General features: G+C 42.4%; 1 protein-coding gene across 2 annotated transcripts; it reads right to left on the reverse strand.

Annotated features, from left to right (window-relative positions):
- Nucleotides 1–666: 666 nt before the first annotated feature.
- Nucleotides 667–16890, reverse strand: LOC124113383 (beta-hexosaminidase-like). 2 transcript variants are annotated; one of them, XM_048392567.1, is made up of 12 exons: nt 16786–16890; nt 15066–15672; nt 14138–14266; nt 11592–11868; nt 11014–11173; nt 9703–9821; nt 8095–8713; nt 6571–6811; nt 3517–3769; nt 2134–2240; nt 1856–1898; nt 667–1723 (listed from the first exon to the last, which is right to left on the reverse strand). In XM_048392567.1, the coding sequence occupies exons 2-12, from the start codon at nt 15646–15648 to the stop codon at nt 1666–1668; spliced, it is 2589 nt and encodes an 862-aa protein (XP_048248524.1). In that variant the 5' UTR covers nt 15649–15672; nt 16786–16890; the 3' UTR covers nt 667–1665. The 2 variants fall into 2 exon arrangements, with proteins under 2 accessions (XP_048248524.1, XP_048248518.1); XM_048392561.1 differs by lacking the exon at nt 1856–1898 and having other exon boundaries at nt 2091–2240.
- Between the last annotated feature and the right edge of the window lie 1346 nt (nt 16891–18236).

Below are 18236 nucleotides of genomic sequence, written 5' to 3' on the forward strand. Positions count from 1 at the left end.
TATCCCAAACTATTCATTATCCCATATTTATTTTGTTCAGTATATGAAACTTGATGTTTCACAATCTCATTAAATCAGCTCTTAGTGCTCGCTAATGTTACGCGTTGATCTGAGGACAACCCAACTAAAGGTCACTTCAGAATGTTTTTTAATCATGCAACCTCATAAAAGATTGACTCAAGTTATTCCAAACGACAATTACAGGCAGCACAACTAATTCCGTAAAAATCCTCATATATCTCGGTTCAATGGGATAAACATTTGAAACGGTAGGGACTTTCCATAACCCATGGGAAGTACTGCCATACAATCTCAATTAGACATTCCAAAATTTTTGTTTGTTCAGTTTTCAAATTTTGCATAGAGAACTTTGTCAAAATATATTTTAAAAAGTAGTATGTAATGGTAGTCGCCTCTTTGAAACTAGTGCCGTAATGCTCGAGAAAGCTGCTTTCTAACTGACCATTGACTTCCTGTCAGTAATTTCATTGGTTGGTCACAGTTAACGAAAGGTTGTTCTGGCGTGACCTGTAATGGGATGTCCTCAGATATTTGTGTAGCGGTAGCGAGCAAAATGATTTGATATTACAGAACCATATTGATGTACACGAACAAATAAATCCTTCTGTGTAACTTACTCCAGTATCTTCACAACAAACCCCCACAGAAGTGTGATGTTCCTTGTATAGCAAAAGAACATTTTTTATTCAGCCAAAGCAACTATTGATTTCATCTTGTCAATCAACATGTACACTCTTGAAACTCGTACCCCAGGTACATTGAAATATAACTGGAAATGTAGCATTGTCTTTAATGGATCACATCCTTGCATTGACAAGTTCTTTGGTTGTGTCAACTGTTAAGTGCTGGAACACACTGTTCAAACATACCTCAACATAACACACTAACAAGCATGTTGGGGTTATCACTGGGATACAAGTAGTTGAGATTGAGCCATTGTGACCATGTTAGCGAATGAATTGAGACCATTGTGCAAGTAGATGCATCAACTGACTGGAGTGACCGATTGGCTTCTTGATGTTGTCACTGGACTACTGAACCTTGAGGTGGACGCATCAGTTTGAAGCAGCTCCGAGGCAAGGGAGTTAACTGACTGTAAAAGTCCAGTTTCCACTCTTGCCGAACTAGGCCGGAATTTCTTGGTTTGATCGTAGCGCCAACAGAGGCTATTATGAGTTAAGTCCCTTCTATGTCTCTCCTCCTATTGACCAATCAGATACCCCCTCTGACATAACTTGCTTTTGCTTTAAAAAAATGGCATTGCCCAGTGAAGACAATCTGATCGATAATTAAAATTTATATTGTAATGAGACAGATCTTACTTTGCAAAATCACATCAAATCACCTGAGCATCTTAATTAAAAACATGAAAAGATTTGGACAATAACTGTTGATGCTTAGTTGATGGTACCCATCCTTTGCAAATCTCGCAATTGACCGAAGTCTGCACAGCAGTTTACAAACCGGATGTTGATTTTTTTACGCAATTTTGATTGGACTATGCACAGATTTGTTAGTCCAGCCAAAACATAACTCCATAATTCCAGCCTAGTTCGGCAAGGGTAGAAACTGGACTTTTATAGTCAGTTAACACCCTTGTCTCGGGAAGATGCTCTTGAACTGGAAGGGCGTCCATTTCACTCATCAAGGCTTCAGCAGGTTCACAGTCACCTCACGACTTGACCGCTGCCCATTGAAGGACCTGAAACAGAAACATGTAGTGACTATTGACACTAACTACGATTGAGTCTCCTTACATCCACTCCTGTCATGCTGTTTACAGTAAGTATTTAACATCAAGCCAGGGAGCGTGTCTGTCCTATCAATCTCTCACCTTGTAATTAGGGTGACCTCCGTGGAGTCGGGGGGCACATCAACTGGCTGTGAGTAGCTGTTTACAGTATGTATTTAACTTCCAGCCAGGGAGCGTGTCTGTCCTATCAATCTCTCACCTTGTAATTAGGGTGACCTCCGTGGAGTCGGGGGCCACATCAACTGGCTGTGAGTAGCTGTTTACAGTAAGTATTTAACTTCCAGCCAGGGAGGTGTCTGTCCTATCAATCTCTCACCTTGTAATTAGGGTGACCTCCGTGGAGTCGGGGGGCACATCAACTGGCTGTGAGTAGCGGTGCCAGGTGCTGCGGCCGTCCCAGCTGTAGTACATGGGTAGGCCAGGGTAGGCACAGTTGGCTGTCATCACTCGACCAGCTTCCAACAGCCTGCAACACATCAAACACATCAGCTCTTACAGCTGAACCCGAGGTTATCCAAGTTCTGTTACTGAATTAGCAAGAACACCATGACCTTGTATATGCTGAGGGAGGCAGTCCCAGGGACAATCCAATTTCTGATCATGATTGTTTGTTTTTTGTTTGTTGGCTGTTTAATGCTGCACTCAGAAATATTCCAGTGGTCTGTAAATAATCCATTGATTGACATCATGAGCATCGATCTACGCAAATGGGATACGATGACATGCATCAACCAAGTCAGTGAGCCTGACCACCCGATCCTGTTAGTAGCCTCTTACTACAAGCATAGTCACCTCTTATTGCAAGCGTGGGTTGCTGAAAAATATTCTTTACCCGGATCTTAACAGGTCTTCTGTTCATGAAACAGAATTGTAAGTATTCATCTATTGAAATCCTTAGCTGCCATTGTAGCAATTCCCTAACTCATCTGCCAAACAGATACTGGCATATTGAAAAATTTCTTATGCAACAATTTTGTAGCAAGCATTTTTATTTTCAATCAAACAATAAGTCAAAGCAGCCATCAAGCCACTGACGTAAACATCAACCTAATACCAAAACATTTACCACAAACATGGAACAAAAATCATTAGACAATCGTGAAATGAAAAATGAAACCAGACTGATAAGAAGTTCATCTTTTGCAGACAACTACAGTCACAGTAGAACAAGTTTCATTTGATTATGTCCATACCAAGAATAAAAGCTGCAATTTAACATGTTCAAATTATTAAAAACAACCCAATACTGACAAATCAGCTTCCTTGAATTCCAGTTGTATTGTGTTTGTCATTAAATGCTGTTGATGTAGCAGCCCTGTGTTACAGGATATTTCCCTCACTTCACTGTACATACATATTATCCGTAAAGATCCGGGGTAGAATAGGTCTTCAGCAACCCATGCTTGCCGTAAAAGGCAGCTATGCTTGTCATAAGAGGTGACTAACGGGATTGGATGGTCAGGCTCGCCGACTTGGTTGATGCATGTCATCCATCCCAATTGCGTGGATCGATGCTCATGATATTATTCACTGGTTTGTCTGGTCCAGACTCGATTAGTAACAGACCACCCTCATATAGCTGGAATACTGCTGAGTGCGGCGTTAAACAACAAACCAACCAACCATTACGTAGATTGAACTTCTGCATGATTATATCCCCATCAGGTATATATATCCACGTGGTCAACAACAAATGAACCAACCAAATCCTATCTTCAATCTAAACAGTTGAGGGAACCTACCTAACTCCTGGTGGTGGCAGATAGTAAGTGATGTTCATGTCCTCCAGTGTAAGCAGCTCCTTGCTACCCAGGGTGCTAGCAAAATCTGCCCAGTCCTTCTGTCTTAGAACTTCCAGTTGGGATCGGTCTGTGACGTCCTCCCAGGATGCCTTGTGCCATGCCCGCTCTGCCAGTGCTATGATGCGAGGTGTGATCATCTCCTGCAGTTGGCCTGGCGTCCGCACCAGCTCACTCCATAGCTGCCCCTGTAGCCCTGCAGGAGGGAGGGAGCGTTATAGAAACAGCATGGGGTACTGTGGACTTCTACAAGGGAGGGAGTGTTATAGAAACAGCATGGGGTACTGTGGACTTCTACAAGGGAGGGAGTGTTATAGAAACAGCATGGGGTACTGTGGACTTCTACAAGGGAGGGAGTGTTATAGAAACAGCATGGGGTACTGTGGACTTCTACAAGGGAGGGAGTGTTATAGAAACAGCATTGGGTACTGTGGACTTCTACAAGGGAGGGAGTGTCATAGAAACAGCATGGGGTACTGTGGACTTCTACAAGGGAGGGAGGGAGTGTTATAGAAACAGCATGGGGTACTGTGGACTTCTACAAGGGAGGGAGGGAGTGTCATAGAAACAGCATGGGGTACTGTGGACTTCTACAAGGGAGGGAGGGAGTGTTATAGAAACAGCATGGGGTACTGTGGACTTCTACAAGGGAGGGAGTGTTATAGAAACAGCATGGGGTACTGTGGACTTCTACAAGGGAGGGAGTGTTATAGAAACAGCATGGGGTACTGTGGACTTCTACAAGGGAGGGAGTGTTATAGAAACAGCATGGGGTACTGTGGACTTCTACATGGGAGGGAGCGTTATAGAAACAGCATGGGGTACTGTGGACTTCTACAAGGGAGGGAGTGTTATAGAAACAGCATGGGGTACTGTGGACTTCTACAAGGGAGGGAGTGTTATAGAAACAGCATGGGGTACTGTGGACTTCTACAAGGGAGGGAGTGTTATAGAAACAGCATTGGGTACTGTGGACTTCTACAAGGGAGGGAGTGTCATAGAAACAGCATGGGGTACTGTGGACTTCTACAAGGGAGGGAGTGTTATAGAAACAGCATTGGGTACTGTGGACTTCTACAAGGGAGGGAGTGTTATAGAAACAGCATGGGGTACTGTGGACTTCTACAAGGGAGGGAGTGTTATAGAAACAGCATTGGGTACTGTGGACTTCTACAAGGGAGGGAGTGTTATAGAAACAGCATGGGGTACTGTGGACTTCTACAAGGGAGGGAGTGTTATACAACAAGCATGGGGTACTGTGGACTTCTACAAGGGAGGGAGTGTTATAGAAACAGCATTGGGTACTGTGAACTTCTACAAGGGAGGGAGTGTTATAGAAACAGCATGGTGTACTGTGGACTTCTACAAGGGAGGGAGTGTTATAGAAACAGCATGGGGTACTGTGGACTTCTACAAGGGAGGGAGTGTTATAGAAACAGCATGGGGTACTGTGGACTTCTACAAGGGAGGGAGTGTTATAGAAACAGCATGGGGTACTGTGGACTTCTACAAGGGAGGGAGTGTTATAGAAACAGCATTGGGTACTGTGGACTTCTACAAGGGAGGGAGTGTTATAGAAACAGCATGGGGTACTGTGGACTTCTACAAGGGAGGGAGTGTTATAGAAACAGCATTGGGTACTGTGGACTCCTACAAGGGAGGGAGTGTTATAGAAACAGCATTGGGTACTGTGGACTTCTACAAGGGAGGGAGTGTCATACAACAAGCATGGGGTACTGTGGACTTCTACAAGGGAGGGAGTGTTATAGAAACAGCATGGGGTACTGTGGACTTCTACAAGGGAGGGAGTGTCATACAACAAGCATGGGGTACTGTGGACTTCTACAAGGGAGGGAGTGTTATAGAAACAGCATTGGGTACTGTGGACTTCTACAAGGGAGGGAGTGTCATACAACAAGCATGGGGTACTGTGGACTTCTACAAGGGAGGGAGTGTTATAGAAACAGCATTGGGTACTGTGGACTTCTACAAGGGAGGGAGTGTCATACAACAAGCATGGGGTACTGTGGACTTCTACAAGGGAGGGAGGGAGTGTTATAGAAACAGCATGGGGTACTGTGGACTTCTACAAGGGAGGGAGTGTTATAGAAACAGCATGGGGTACTGTGGACTTCTACAAGGGAGGGAGTGTTATAGAAACAGCATGGGGTACTGTGGACTTCTACAAGGGAGGGAGTGTTATAGAAACAGCATGGGGTACTGTGGACTTCTACAAGGGAGGGAGTGTTATAGAAACAGCATGGGGTACTGTGGACTTCTACAAGGGAGGGAGTGTCATACAACAAGCATGGGGTACTGTGGACTTCTACAAGGGAGGGAGTGTTATAGAAACAGCATTGGGTACTGTGGACTTCTACAAGGGAGGGAGTGTTATAGAAACAGCATGGGGTACTGTGGACTTCTACAAGGGAGGGAGTGTTATAGAAACAGCATGGGGTACTGTGGACTTCTACAAGGGAGGGAGTGTTATAGAAACAGCATGGGGTACTGTGGACTTCTACAAGGGAGGGAGTGTTATAGAAACAGCATGGGGTACTGTGGACTTCTACAAGGGAGGGAGTGTTATAGAAACAGCATGGGGTACTGTGGACTTCTACAAGGGAGGGAGTGTTATAGAAACAGCATGGGGTACTGTGGACTTCTACAAGGGAGGGAGTGTTATAGAAACAGCATGGGGTACTGTGGACTTCTTCTTGTGGTTGTGACTAGGTGATGCTGGGATGTGTTCCGGCAAAATGTTTTTAGAAGCTGGAAACTTTGTTCAAGCATAAGGATTGAAAGAAGAAGCAAGAAATGCATCGTGTGAGATAGGAGAACTTTAAAAATTATCTTTTCAATAGGTTAGCCAGTGAGACAAAACACTATAAAAAGATAATCTGAAAAGTCTTTCCTATTTTTTTCCCTTCTACCGACCACATTTTTTTCACACAAAATGTGCAAATCAAGTTGAAATCATCCAGCCAACACACTTCTTACCAATGATATTCTCAGGTCTTGTAAGCATGCACTCATCCTCAAGGGAGAGTTTCTTCAGCTCCGCCTCCGTGAAAGGCTCCCCGGTCATCTTGCGGTCAGCGTTGGCATACAGTGTGTCGGGCATGAAGCTGAACACCTTGTGCGTGTCCAGATAGCGCCCTGACCAGTACAGACCCCTCTCCTCGGGGTGGGGCTCATAGGGGTGGTCAAAATACAGATGTGTAGCTTGGGACATCACCACCTGGGACAGATACACGACAACATCAGGAAAGGTTATTGTAAAACAAAGCGTAGTGTTGCTGTAATCTGATTGTTTTTTTAATGGGATTGGATCCTGAAAATATTTCACACTTTTCACTGCATATGAACACTTTTCTTGATTGGTATCCTTTTCTTTCTCAATTCCAAATTTGAAATAATTGGTTAGGAGAAATGGATGCCATATATATTATATCAATATTCACCAGAATAACTTTAATTTATTGTTTTTTACCACATTCTGCTAACCAGGTGGGTTTAAGCATGATGGAAGCTAGCATTGTATCGTGATGTCATAGCATGATTTCATAGCATTGTATCGTGATGTCATAGCATTGTATCGTGATGTCATAGCATGATTTCATAGCATTGTATTTTGATGTCATAGCTTTACAGCATGATTCCATAGCATTGTATCGTGATGTCATAGCATTGTATCGTGATGTCATAGCATGATTTCATAGTATTGTATTGTGATGTCATAGCATTGTATTGTGATGTCATAGCATTGTATCGTGATATCATAGCATGATTTCATAGCATTATATTGTGATGTCATAGCTTTACAGCATGATTTCATAGCATTGTATCGTGATGTCAAAGCATTGTATCGTGATGTCATAGCATTCCAGTGTGACTTCATGTCTGTTTCACAACTGAGTGTTCACCAAGTGAGGGAGTGCTATTGACAATTACTATTTTACTTTTGTTACCTCCCTTGCAGATACAGGCCAGCGAACATGTGGCCAATTCATTGGCTTGTTCTTCAGCACAACTAGCAAATACAGCGTACTTGCATTATTTCGCGATGGGACTTTTAAAAGAAAATTTTAGGGTCTGGAAGTGAACTTCAAAAGGTGCTAGAGTCAGAAAAGGGGGGCAATGGCATGTGGAATACATTATTTGAATACCATTGGAATATTTAAGGATTTGGGGTTGTTTTTTAAAAATGGAAATAAAAACGAAACGTGCAGTAAACTTTGATGATGTGGGCGGTGCCTGAGAACCAAGACTATTATTTTTTTAGCCTTAGCTTTACCCTGCTATGAGTACAGGACATTGTTGGGATCATCATGCAAAGTATCAGCTGGTGGTTAAAAGTTTAGTGGCAGATTACCTACAAATATACATAAACCTTTACCACTCCATAACTGATTTTATAGATATTTATAACCACAAGTAAATGTAACAGACAAAGCATGACAGTTGTTATGACATCAGCAGTACCAACCAGTGGAGACCGATGAGGACACCCTGCTCACCTACCTGGTAGCCTGCATTGGCCAGCTTTACCGTGTCCGAGGCCATGCCTGTCTCCCAAACATTCTTCCAAGCATAAACCACAACATTGTCATTGTCAAAATCGGATCGATCAAACAGCTCCGTCTTCTTCATCACAATCCCATCCTGCCACGCAGCAACATCTAGGCCATGAGACTTCACAATCTGAGCCACTCTCTTCACGAAGTATCCCATGAGCTCTGTGACCGAGGACACTTCCCCCGCTGTGATTCTTGCCTGACAGGCCGGGGATTCCAGCCACGCTTTATACGGAACCTCGTCTCCTCCAAGGTGAAACATCTTCAAAGGGGAAACACCCTCATGCATCGCCTTCACTTCCTTCACAATCTTGTCAATGAATGCGTATGTTGATTCACGCCCGGGGTCAAGGACATTGTCTGAGAACATCTGTACCGATTGAACCTTGAATGGGTTCTCAATATCGGACAGCAAATACTGACAAATTTCTTCCTCAGGTCTACCTTCTTTCCTCAGACGGCGACATCGGGCTGCCATGGCAACAATTGCAGCATGACTATGTCCAGGCATATCAATCTCAGGAATGACCTCGATGTGTCGACGTGCCGCTTCCTTCAAGATCTCTCTGTAATACCACATTTCAAAACACTGTCAGATGCCTCATCCCACCGCTGAAGATATATCTACCATCATCACAAGTGAGTGAGTGAGTTGGGTTGGGTTTAACGTCGCTTTTAACAGTATTCCAGTTATATCACGGCATGTCAGATTAATGTGGGAGGAAAGCCCGAAGTGATGCAGATCTCAGACGTTTACCACTTCGGTGAAACCCACCGAGCACAGGTGTGATGCTGACAAACTGTCTCATTTTTTACCATGATTCCTGGAGTGTTCCTATTACCATATTTCATAGATTTTTGTTGAAGGGGAAAGACAAATAAAATCTTTAAAGTGTAATAAAGGAGATTACTGGTCAACAGACATGGAGTTAATAGAAAAACTTCAAGGATTGTTTAGAATGGTGATACATGAAGCGTACTTGCTGATCTATCTGACCCAAGATAGGTGACGTGACGTGATGATGCACACATGAAATCAGATCTGACCAACATAGCTCAACCCTACCTGTTGGGGCTAGGGACGGGTAACTTGGGTCAGGTGGGCCCTGTGTAGGACCCGGGTACCCACTGTACTACCCGGACCCATGGTTAGTCACGTGATATACAATCTCATTAAAATCAGATCTTAGTTCTCGCTACCACTTGTTTAGTGGAAGCAAGTACTAAGATCTGATTTTACTGAGATTGCATGAAATATTGTTTAATTACAAAATCTCACAAGTCGCTAATGTTCGCAATTCTTTCTGACGATGCACACATTCCTTTGACTTGTCTTTGTTTGAGTAAAGGTAAAGCTTCAGTCACCTTCAGTGTATGCATTATCTGATTGTTTGATACATGTATCTAAATAGTATTAGCCATGGCTGCAGTATAACAATTCCCAATCAGACATTTTGATCCCAACTCGAGACCTACAGCGGGTACCCGGGTAGGGTCGGGTAATAGGGGGTCGTGTGCCCGGCTAGTGAATTTGGACTCATCCCCACCCTCCTACCTGTAGTCCTGTACTGTGTAGAACCCCGAGCCGGGGTACAGGTCAGGAGCAGGACCGGAGCCCAGGACGGGAAGCAGGAACTGTTTTTCCTCCAGGTCATGACCTCGCCGACCTCCGACCTGCGGAGCAAAACTGCTTGTTATGATTTTTCTCCAAACCATCACCCAACATGAGTGTTTAGAAACCAACTTCCCTTCCTTGAGTTGGGATCCATACATCCTTCTGTTTCCACTGTCATGTTTATACATATCAAACAGTTGTATGACGAACATGTTCTTGTCGCTACAGTTGTATTGGATACTCCCTGCATAGTTATCTCATTCATAATAATAATATCCTGTCTGAGTATGGTTTTACGCCGCTTTTAGCAATATTCCAGCAATATCACGGTGGGGGTCACCAGAAATAATAATAATAATAATAATAATCCATTTATATGGATGTACTCCATGCATAAGCTTGCTCTATGCGCTTAGACATTAATTCCCTGGTCAACTGATCAGTGTGCACTCAAACATCATTCTCAGCTCCCTGGGGAGTATACAACCCAAGGTGCCTGTTAGGCGCTAGAAGGTTATCAACCACATTGCCTGCAACCATACTTCTCGTACCTCGGACATGATTTCCGCAGTAATTGGCTGGTTGGTTGCTCTGATGCTCATGTGGATCAGACAATGCACTTTGAATGTGAACATGTATATTACCCTATCAACATGATACCATATGTGAATACCAGGTACTCAAGGGCCATGGAATCAATTACTTGTGAACATGACTAGTCTTAGTCTGCATATATCACAACACTAGAAGTCCACTAGTCTTAGTCTGACTACATCACAACACTAGAAGTCCACTAGTCTTAGTCTGCATATATCACAACACTAGAAGTCCACTAGTCTTAGTCTGACTACATTACAACACTAGAAGTCCACTAGTCTTAGTCTGCATATATCACAACACTAGAAGTCCACTAGTCTTAGTCTGCATATATCACAACACTAGAAGTCCACTAGTCTTAGTCTGCATATATTACAACACTAGAAGTCCACTAGTCTTAGTCTGCATATATCACAACACTAGAAGTCCACTAGTTGTAGCCTGACTACATCACAACACTAGAAGTCCACTAGTCGTAGCCTGAGTACATCACAACACTAGAAGTCCACTAGTCGTAGCCTGAGTACATCACAACACTAGAAGTCCACTATTCGTAGCCTGACTACATCACAACACTAGAAGTCCACTAGTCCTAGCCTGATTACATCACAAGACAAGAAGTCCTCTAATCTGAGCCTGAGAGAGCTGAGGCACCTGAGTGAGCTCCTCCAGTCCGGGAATCTGCAGTCTCCATCCCTCATCATCTGTCAGGTGGAGATGCAGCCGGTTCAGCTTGTAGCAGCTCATGACATCCAGCAGGGCCACCACCTCGTCCTTGGTGTGGAAGTTGCGGGACACATCAACATGCATCCCCCTGCACATGAAACACATCCCATGATTCAGGTTCTAATGAATAATGTGTTATACATTTTAAAAATGCATTGAAGAAAATCCCCGGAAATATAATGTAAAAATACTCTTGCCTCATATTTGATAAAATGTCAGAAAGATTTACCAAAGTCAAATACAAATAGACATACGACAATTTTAAAGTTCCTTTAATAATTTGAATATATGAATATATATATAGCAAACAGATGATTATTAATTATTAGCCATAAAGCTCCAAAATATTCCCTTGCTGAATGTAGGATAGACCCATGTGTGAGATCTTCAGCTTGACAAGCATTTTACCAACTTTACCCAAGCCCCCAATGTACATGAAGTGAAATACATAGCCTTCCAGCATCAGGGGAGTCATTGCTGGCTGAGGCAACTACTCTAGGACCTACCTGTACTGGAACCTTGGAAAGTCCACCACAGAAACAAGTGGGAGAGTTCCATCAGAGCTCCGCAGACTCAGGAGAGACCGTCCAGCATAGAAGATCCCTGCTGATGCTGGAGCCAGGAGTCTCACACACTTGGAGCCAATGTCCAGGCTGTAGGCCTCCTGGTTGTCAGCAGACTCGGGATCCGGAGGAGCCACGGAGCCCAGCATCACTAACACAGTTCTGTCACGCCCAGCTACCTCCACCTCACTACACTCTACCAAGTTCAGGCCAAGTGACTCTGTAACAGTCCATGAGTGAGTGAGCTGGGTTTAACTCTGCCTTGAAATTTTCTCAGTTATCATAGTTATATCACATGTTATTTTAAGTACAAAATCGGACTGGGTTACAAAATCTGAAATCAAAGTCATTGATATACCTTATTTTCTTGAGTATAGTGCGCACCGAAGTATAATGCACATTCCCCTCTAGGGTATTCATTAATTCAGAATGAAGATTTTACGAGTATTATGCACAGAAAAAAACTACACCATACCCCTTCAGGTAAACGAACGGGCGATAAGAAATTTGGTTAGTACAAATTTGAAATTTGAGATAAAAATCACCAGACATGTTGATTTACCATTTAAATTGTATTTTCTGTTCTGCTAGGCATTGTTTTACATTCAGAGATTGAGATTGCGTATGTACTTTCTCGTAAACTAAGCTGGAGTCTTTGGGGGGGGGGGGGGTAAAACCAATCAAAACTCATTATGGCGTGTACAATGCGCACCCCCGTCAACACAGCCGATGAAATGAAGACACTGATTGGAAGTCGTCTCAGACTTTGTAGCTTTGACGAGCCCCTATAAACTGTAGATGCTGGATGGTGTCATAGCAGCAGTGAGCTGTGACGTTGCCAGATGAGATCCATGATACCCATAAACTTCTCGTGAATCAGCGCAATGGAACCTCTAATAAGGGCACTTCGGAGGACTTGGTGTGCGACACAGATGCAGCGATGGCTTCTGTTGCCAACCGGATGGTTGTAATAAGCGGGATGGTAGGATCCAAATGGGCGAGATCTTGATCATCCACAACAGAAGATGTAGCGCTTGGGGCAGATAGTAGCAATATCACCATCCCATTCGGCAGTAGAAGACAAATCATGAGTTAAATGGAGGAGTTTGAAGGCAATCTCGTAAACGTCAAAAGGTAGCAAAGGCCTTGTCCAAATTACTAGCAACATCAGACAGGAGGGTTCTGGGAGGCAGCCTGTTGGCCTAGGAACCGGCGCTGGGTATGACAAAATACGGAAGTACTACTCTTCAACTGAAGTCTATCTGCAATCGTTGGAAGCATAACAGCCGGATTGATGTTGCCGTCAACCGACAAGGATGGTATGATAGACGTAGGAGGTGGTTTAGCTACCGCTATGCTGGAAGGGACAGACGGCTTGATGACATGTTTGGGCTTCTTGGCAGATGAAGGCCTGTGTTCCAGTTCTTAGATTTAGACCGGCGGTCAACATTACGCTTGTGGCATGTGCGTAACTGTAAACGAATAGCTCCTCCAAGAGATGAGAACACTGGGAACATCTGTGGTCCTTGGAGCAAAGGCCGCGACAATCACAGCACTGATCATGAGGATCAGCAGTGATCCTATGTAAGTACGGCTGCAATATATACAGGTTAGGCATTATTCATGTTCCGTTTCCATCCTCTTCTTCAGTTAGTGTCATAGATGTTATAACAAAGGAGGAGGTAGCTTACGCCATAAAATAAAAATGTATTTTCCAGAACTCAATACACGTCTCCACAGGGTTGCAATAAGAAAGGGAATGATGTGCAGGGATAGACAGGTGATAAAGTCGTGAAAGGTCACATGCACAGGATTTTAATGATTGACCCATTTGTGTAGGTGGTGACCATGGTGATGCTGTGATGTGTCTGAGTGTAATGTTTTTTGAAGCTGGAAACTGTTCAAGCACGTTTCCACATCAGTATGGAAAGAAGAAGGAAGAAATGTATAGTGAGTGATAGAATAAGTTTTAAAACTTGGTTTGTTTCTACCTTATTTCTACTCAAGCAACTCAAAATTAATTGAGTAATGGTTATTTTTTATTTAGTATTTTACGCAAATATGCAGCTGATCTGGAGATCTGGAGTGTTAGGCCTACTTTTCCGTCAGTTTTTGGAGTTTTCCCAAAAACATTAAGCTCGGTAGGAAAAAACAATGTTTTTCAACTCTGACAAATTTTCTTTTCCTTGCACTTTGGTCTGAAAAGGAAACGATTTGCATCTGAATGTACAAACTTCCGCCATTGTCCCTGTGATTTACTGCCCCTTATCGTTACTGTATTGCAAGATTCTAAAAATATATTTTCCTATTCTTTACAAAAGTGTTTTTGGTTAGCAGTGGTTGTTAACAAACCAAAGATATCTCACTAAAACTGGAATGAAAAATCTACAATGTCCTGCCTTTTACAGTTTTGGGTGAACATCAATATCATGTACAATGGATGAGTCAACCCTGGATGAAGGCATGATATCTCAACTAATATGTCATACCTGACAGGTGTCGTGCTTCATCTCTCACTTGGTCATGTGACCAGACGATCCATCCAGGCTCCTGCAGGTTGACCGGGTCACCTGGCCTGACCTCCAGCTGGTACGGTGTCGGAACAATCAACTTCACGTCTGTTTAAAGATAAAAAACAAACTCACATTAAACATCTGTTTCAGTTAAATAATCATCACCTGTAAATATTCCAGAGGAGTGCTACATTTTTAAATGTGTGTAATTATCACTATCACATACATGATCATGTAGGAAACGACCACAGGTGAAAAGTTGGTTGGTTTGTTGTTTAAAGCCGCAATATTCCAGCTATATGACGGCAGTCTGTAAATAATCAAGTCTGGACCAGACAATCCAGTGATTGATATCATGATCATCGATCCACATAATTGAGATATAATGACATGCATCAGCCAAGTCAGGGAGCCTGACCACCTGATCCCGTAAGTCGCCTCTTACGACAAGCATGGTCGCCTTTTACGGCAAGCATGGACTGCTGAAGACCTATTCTACCCCAGATCTTCACGGGCTACAGGTGAAAAGGGATTAATGGCGTGTTCAAGAATATTTCACCCATACAGCAACATGCATGCAAGTGTCCTGACTTATGCCCATTTCAGAGTGCTAGGTATCTCTAAGATACCATGCCCAGGTTTCAATATGGATACTGACTACAAGCCGCCAACTCCATGTTTTATCCCCATAATGCAAAGCACAGGTAACAACAAATACCATCTTTTAACATCCTTTGGTCTGACATGGCCAGAGGATCTACCAACGAGCGTCCACTCTCCAAATGATCAAAGACTTTAGTCAGTAATTGAATAGAGAAAGTACAAATCCACAATGATACCATGTCAATCAGATCAGCATATTCTAGTGTAACTAGTGGGCAACTTGTGTAAACATTAAACACACCTGGTTCTCCGCCTCCTGTATTGGCCTCATTGTTCTTGAAACGAAATTCCGCACTCCAGGGATCATACAGGTCCGTCCTTCTCTGACCATTGCTCAGCTCATAATCAAACCTCTTCCACTTGCTGGGGGTGTCAAAGCTAGAGACAAACTCCAGACTCTCGCCCACTGTTGACTTGATCAAGCGAGGCTCCAAACCCTCAGATGTAAGGTACCAATTGGGGAATACATCCGTCCTGGCAACCGAATAGTACTGGGCCTTAAATTGGATTTCAATGGTTTGTCCAGTTTTCAGTGTGGCAAATCCTTTCACAGGTTCAAGTATGAACAAGCAGCCATTGATGTGTTTCACTTGCATCTTAACATCTTCGTACAAATGTGAGTCTGAGACAGGTATAAAATCAGGCTCCATCATCCGTAAGTGACAGAAGTATATTCCCCATTTACCGTATCCCAGTTGACTGGAGGAGGTGTTGGTGATGTGGATACTGCCACGATAAGCACCTCTGCCATCACTGAGATTGTCCAGTACAGAGTAGCGAATGTCTAATGTGTCTGCAAATGTATTTAACAGCGACTGGTCCATTTTGTTGATAAAAGTGAAGAAACCCTGAAATATACAAGTACTGAGTAAGACAAGACATGAAAACAAGAAATAAATTCAAAGAGGAAAACCAGTCAAGGAAAATATCAGATTTCAGCTTCGGGGCAATATTTACTTGTTTTACTTCCTCAAATGCAGGGTGACACCAAGCTGAGAGACACAAGTAATACAAAACATATTTGAGTGGTATTCAGAGGCCAGACTTGTAACTAATAGATGGTATAGATGATCAAATCATTTTGTACAATTGTAGCTACAGCTGTATTTATATGTGTAACAATGAAGTTGATCATTCATATCATATTGTCATCAGTTAATTACAAAATGGATATGATGACACTAGACAGCTGTTTTGAGGATTATCTCAGTCAGTGACTAGTCTTAAGAAAACATTGATGGATATTTTTCACTAAAATATTTAGAAGCATGACTTGTTAACACTTCCTCTTCTTAATTTTTGTATCTGTCCTGAAGACACTATATACGATTTTGAAAAAAGTGCAGTGATAGAAACTAACATTTTTGTCCACTAGTCCTTATAATCATAGCATATAGCAAACCTCATAAAAATGGGAAAATTCTACTAGACCTTCTGATAGGCCTACCTATAAGGGTCAAGGATCGACTAACCACAGGACCATGTAACTGATAATAATAACAATTAAAAAAACAACAACAAAAAACGTAGACGAGCGAGTCTTTTTGTTGTTACTATTATTAGTTAGATCTACCACGGACCTATATAACCGGTTATACAAGTCTGTGGATCTGCATGGTCCTGTGGACTACCATTTAAGACTAGTGCCAATTTCTATAGCTGAAAAGAGGTATCTGAATTAATCATACTTGTTAATTATACTTATTGTTGAATTGTAATTAAAATTTCTTTTTATTTTGAAGGACACTGCGTGTGTTTTTACCAACTGGCTTACTTCCACATCAGCCTGTTATAAGCCTATGAGACATTATCTGTCTAAATCTAGTAAATGGTAACAAAGCGCCTGACTGACAACACGTATACCGTAATGATCTTTCCACTCCGATAAATGACACTGCAAAATGTTGATTTGCTTAGCAGCAGCCTTGCTTCAGCCTCACAAAATTGATGCAAGATCTTACCAATCAAGAAAATGCCGCTACTTCTGAACGGCAGTGTTTCATGTGCGACATATCAGTTCAGCCACCATTTTGTCCCATACTTGGTCATGTGACCCAGGACTCTATTCGAGCACAACAAGGGATCTTTTCGGGCGCATGTGTGGGCCCTAAATGCTACATGTAATACATCTGGCTACCCAGTATATTATTCTAAGGTAAAAATTCGACATAATTATGACGAGGATAAACTAGTATAATTTGAGGAAGAGAATATATGGATGTCAACTTTTTTATTATGAGGAACACAACATTTCGGAGTATATGCTTACTCCTCCATGAGGTGGATAATCTGGCTATATATTTTTTAAACAATAGAGCAAAATTACTGCTTTCGCAAAGTAAAATCACATAAACTCAAACATACAGAGAAGGATACACTGATAGTGATTTTGACAAGGAAACAACGCTCGCAATCCCCATGGGTGATTTGGGTTAAAAACGTACATATTGAACCACGGCAATACGTGATCATACGTACGTATAACTTCTTTCAGTGGCATTTAGAAGTTGGTGTGATGAAGTAAGACGAGTTCTATGGATGAACAACTTCTTTATTACAATTAGTGCGACGTTTCAGTGTAGATCCTAACACCTTTATCAAGCAAGTGATGGATAGTGCTCAATAACATAGGTATATATACTTATTAACTGGCTTCCATCATCTCTATCAGTCTGCTTGTTGACTCTGTGTTCATTAGTCATCCACTGGCTTCCAATTATCTTAATCAGCTCTCTGTGTCCACCAATCATTTACTGTATAAACATTGATGTTAGTAAGTATATATACCTATGTAGTTTAGCACTACCCATCACTTGCTTGATAAAGATGTTAGGATCTACACCGAAACGTCGCACTAATTGAAATAAAGAAATTGTTCATCCATAGAATTCGCCTTACTTCATACGTACGTAGCTGTACACAAGTAAACACAGACGTATTGCCTTCGGCCTCGTAGGATATAAATGCGTCAATAAAAATATGTTGGTTTTTTTTGTGTGTACAGCTATGTATTCCTGTGAACACATTAGCACAAACATCTGCCGCTCAGGTCCGTCCTTCTCTGACCATTGCTCAGCTCATAATCAAACCTCTTCCACTTGCTGGGGGTGTCAAAGCTAGAGACAAACTCCAGACTCTCGCCCACTGTTGACTTGATCAAGCGAGGCTCCAAACCCTCAGATGTGAGGTACCAATTGGGGAATACATCCGTCCTGGTAGCTGTACACAAGTAAACACAGACGTATTGCCTTCGGCCTCGTAGGATATAAATGCGTCAATAAAAATATGTTGTTTTTTTTGTGTGTGTACAGCTATGTATTCCTGTGAACACATTAGCACAAACATCTGCCGCTCTCAAAGAATGTTAATATCAGAGACCATACACCGGTATGTGGTCTCTCTTAATATCAAA

This window comes from Haliotis rufescens, unplaced genomic scaffold (genome assembly GCF_023055435.1).
Source record: "Haliotis rufescens isolate VD_foot unplaced genomic scaffold, xgHalRufe1.0.p SCAF_1, whole genome shotgun sequence".
NCBI lineage: Eukaryota > Metazoa > Mollusca > Gastropoda > Lepetellida > Haliotidae > Haliotis > Haliotis rufescens.

Bases quoted from the DNA above. Each gene is read 5' to 3' on its own strand.
- LOC124113383 (XM_048392567.1), bottom strand. From the start codon at position 15,648: ATGGACCAGTCGCTGTTAAATACATTTGCAGACACATTAGACATTCGC. The intron at 11,869-14,137 runs GTATGACATATT...GGACTGTTACAG, and splicing joins TGAAGCACGACACCTGTCAG to AGTCACTTGGCCTGAACTTG. The intron at 9,822-11,013 runs GTGCCTCAGCTC...TTTGCTCCGCAG, and splicing joins GACTGGAGGAGCTCACTCAG to GTCGGAGGTCGGCGAGGTCA.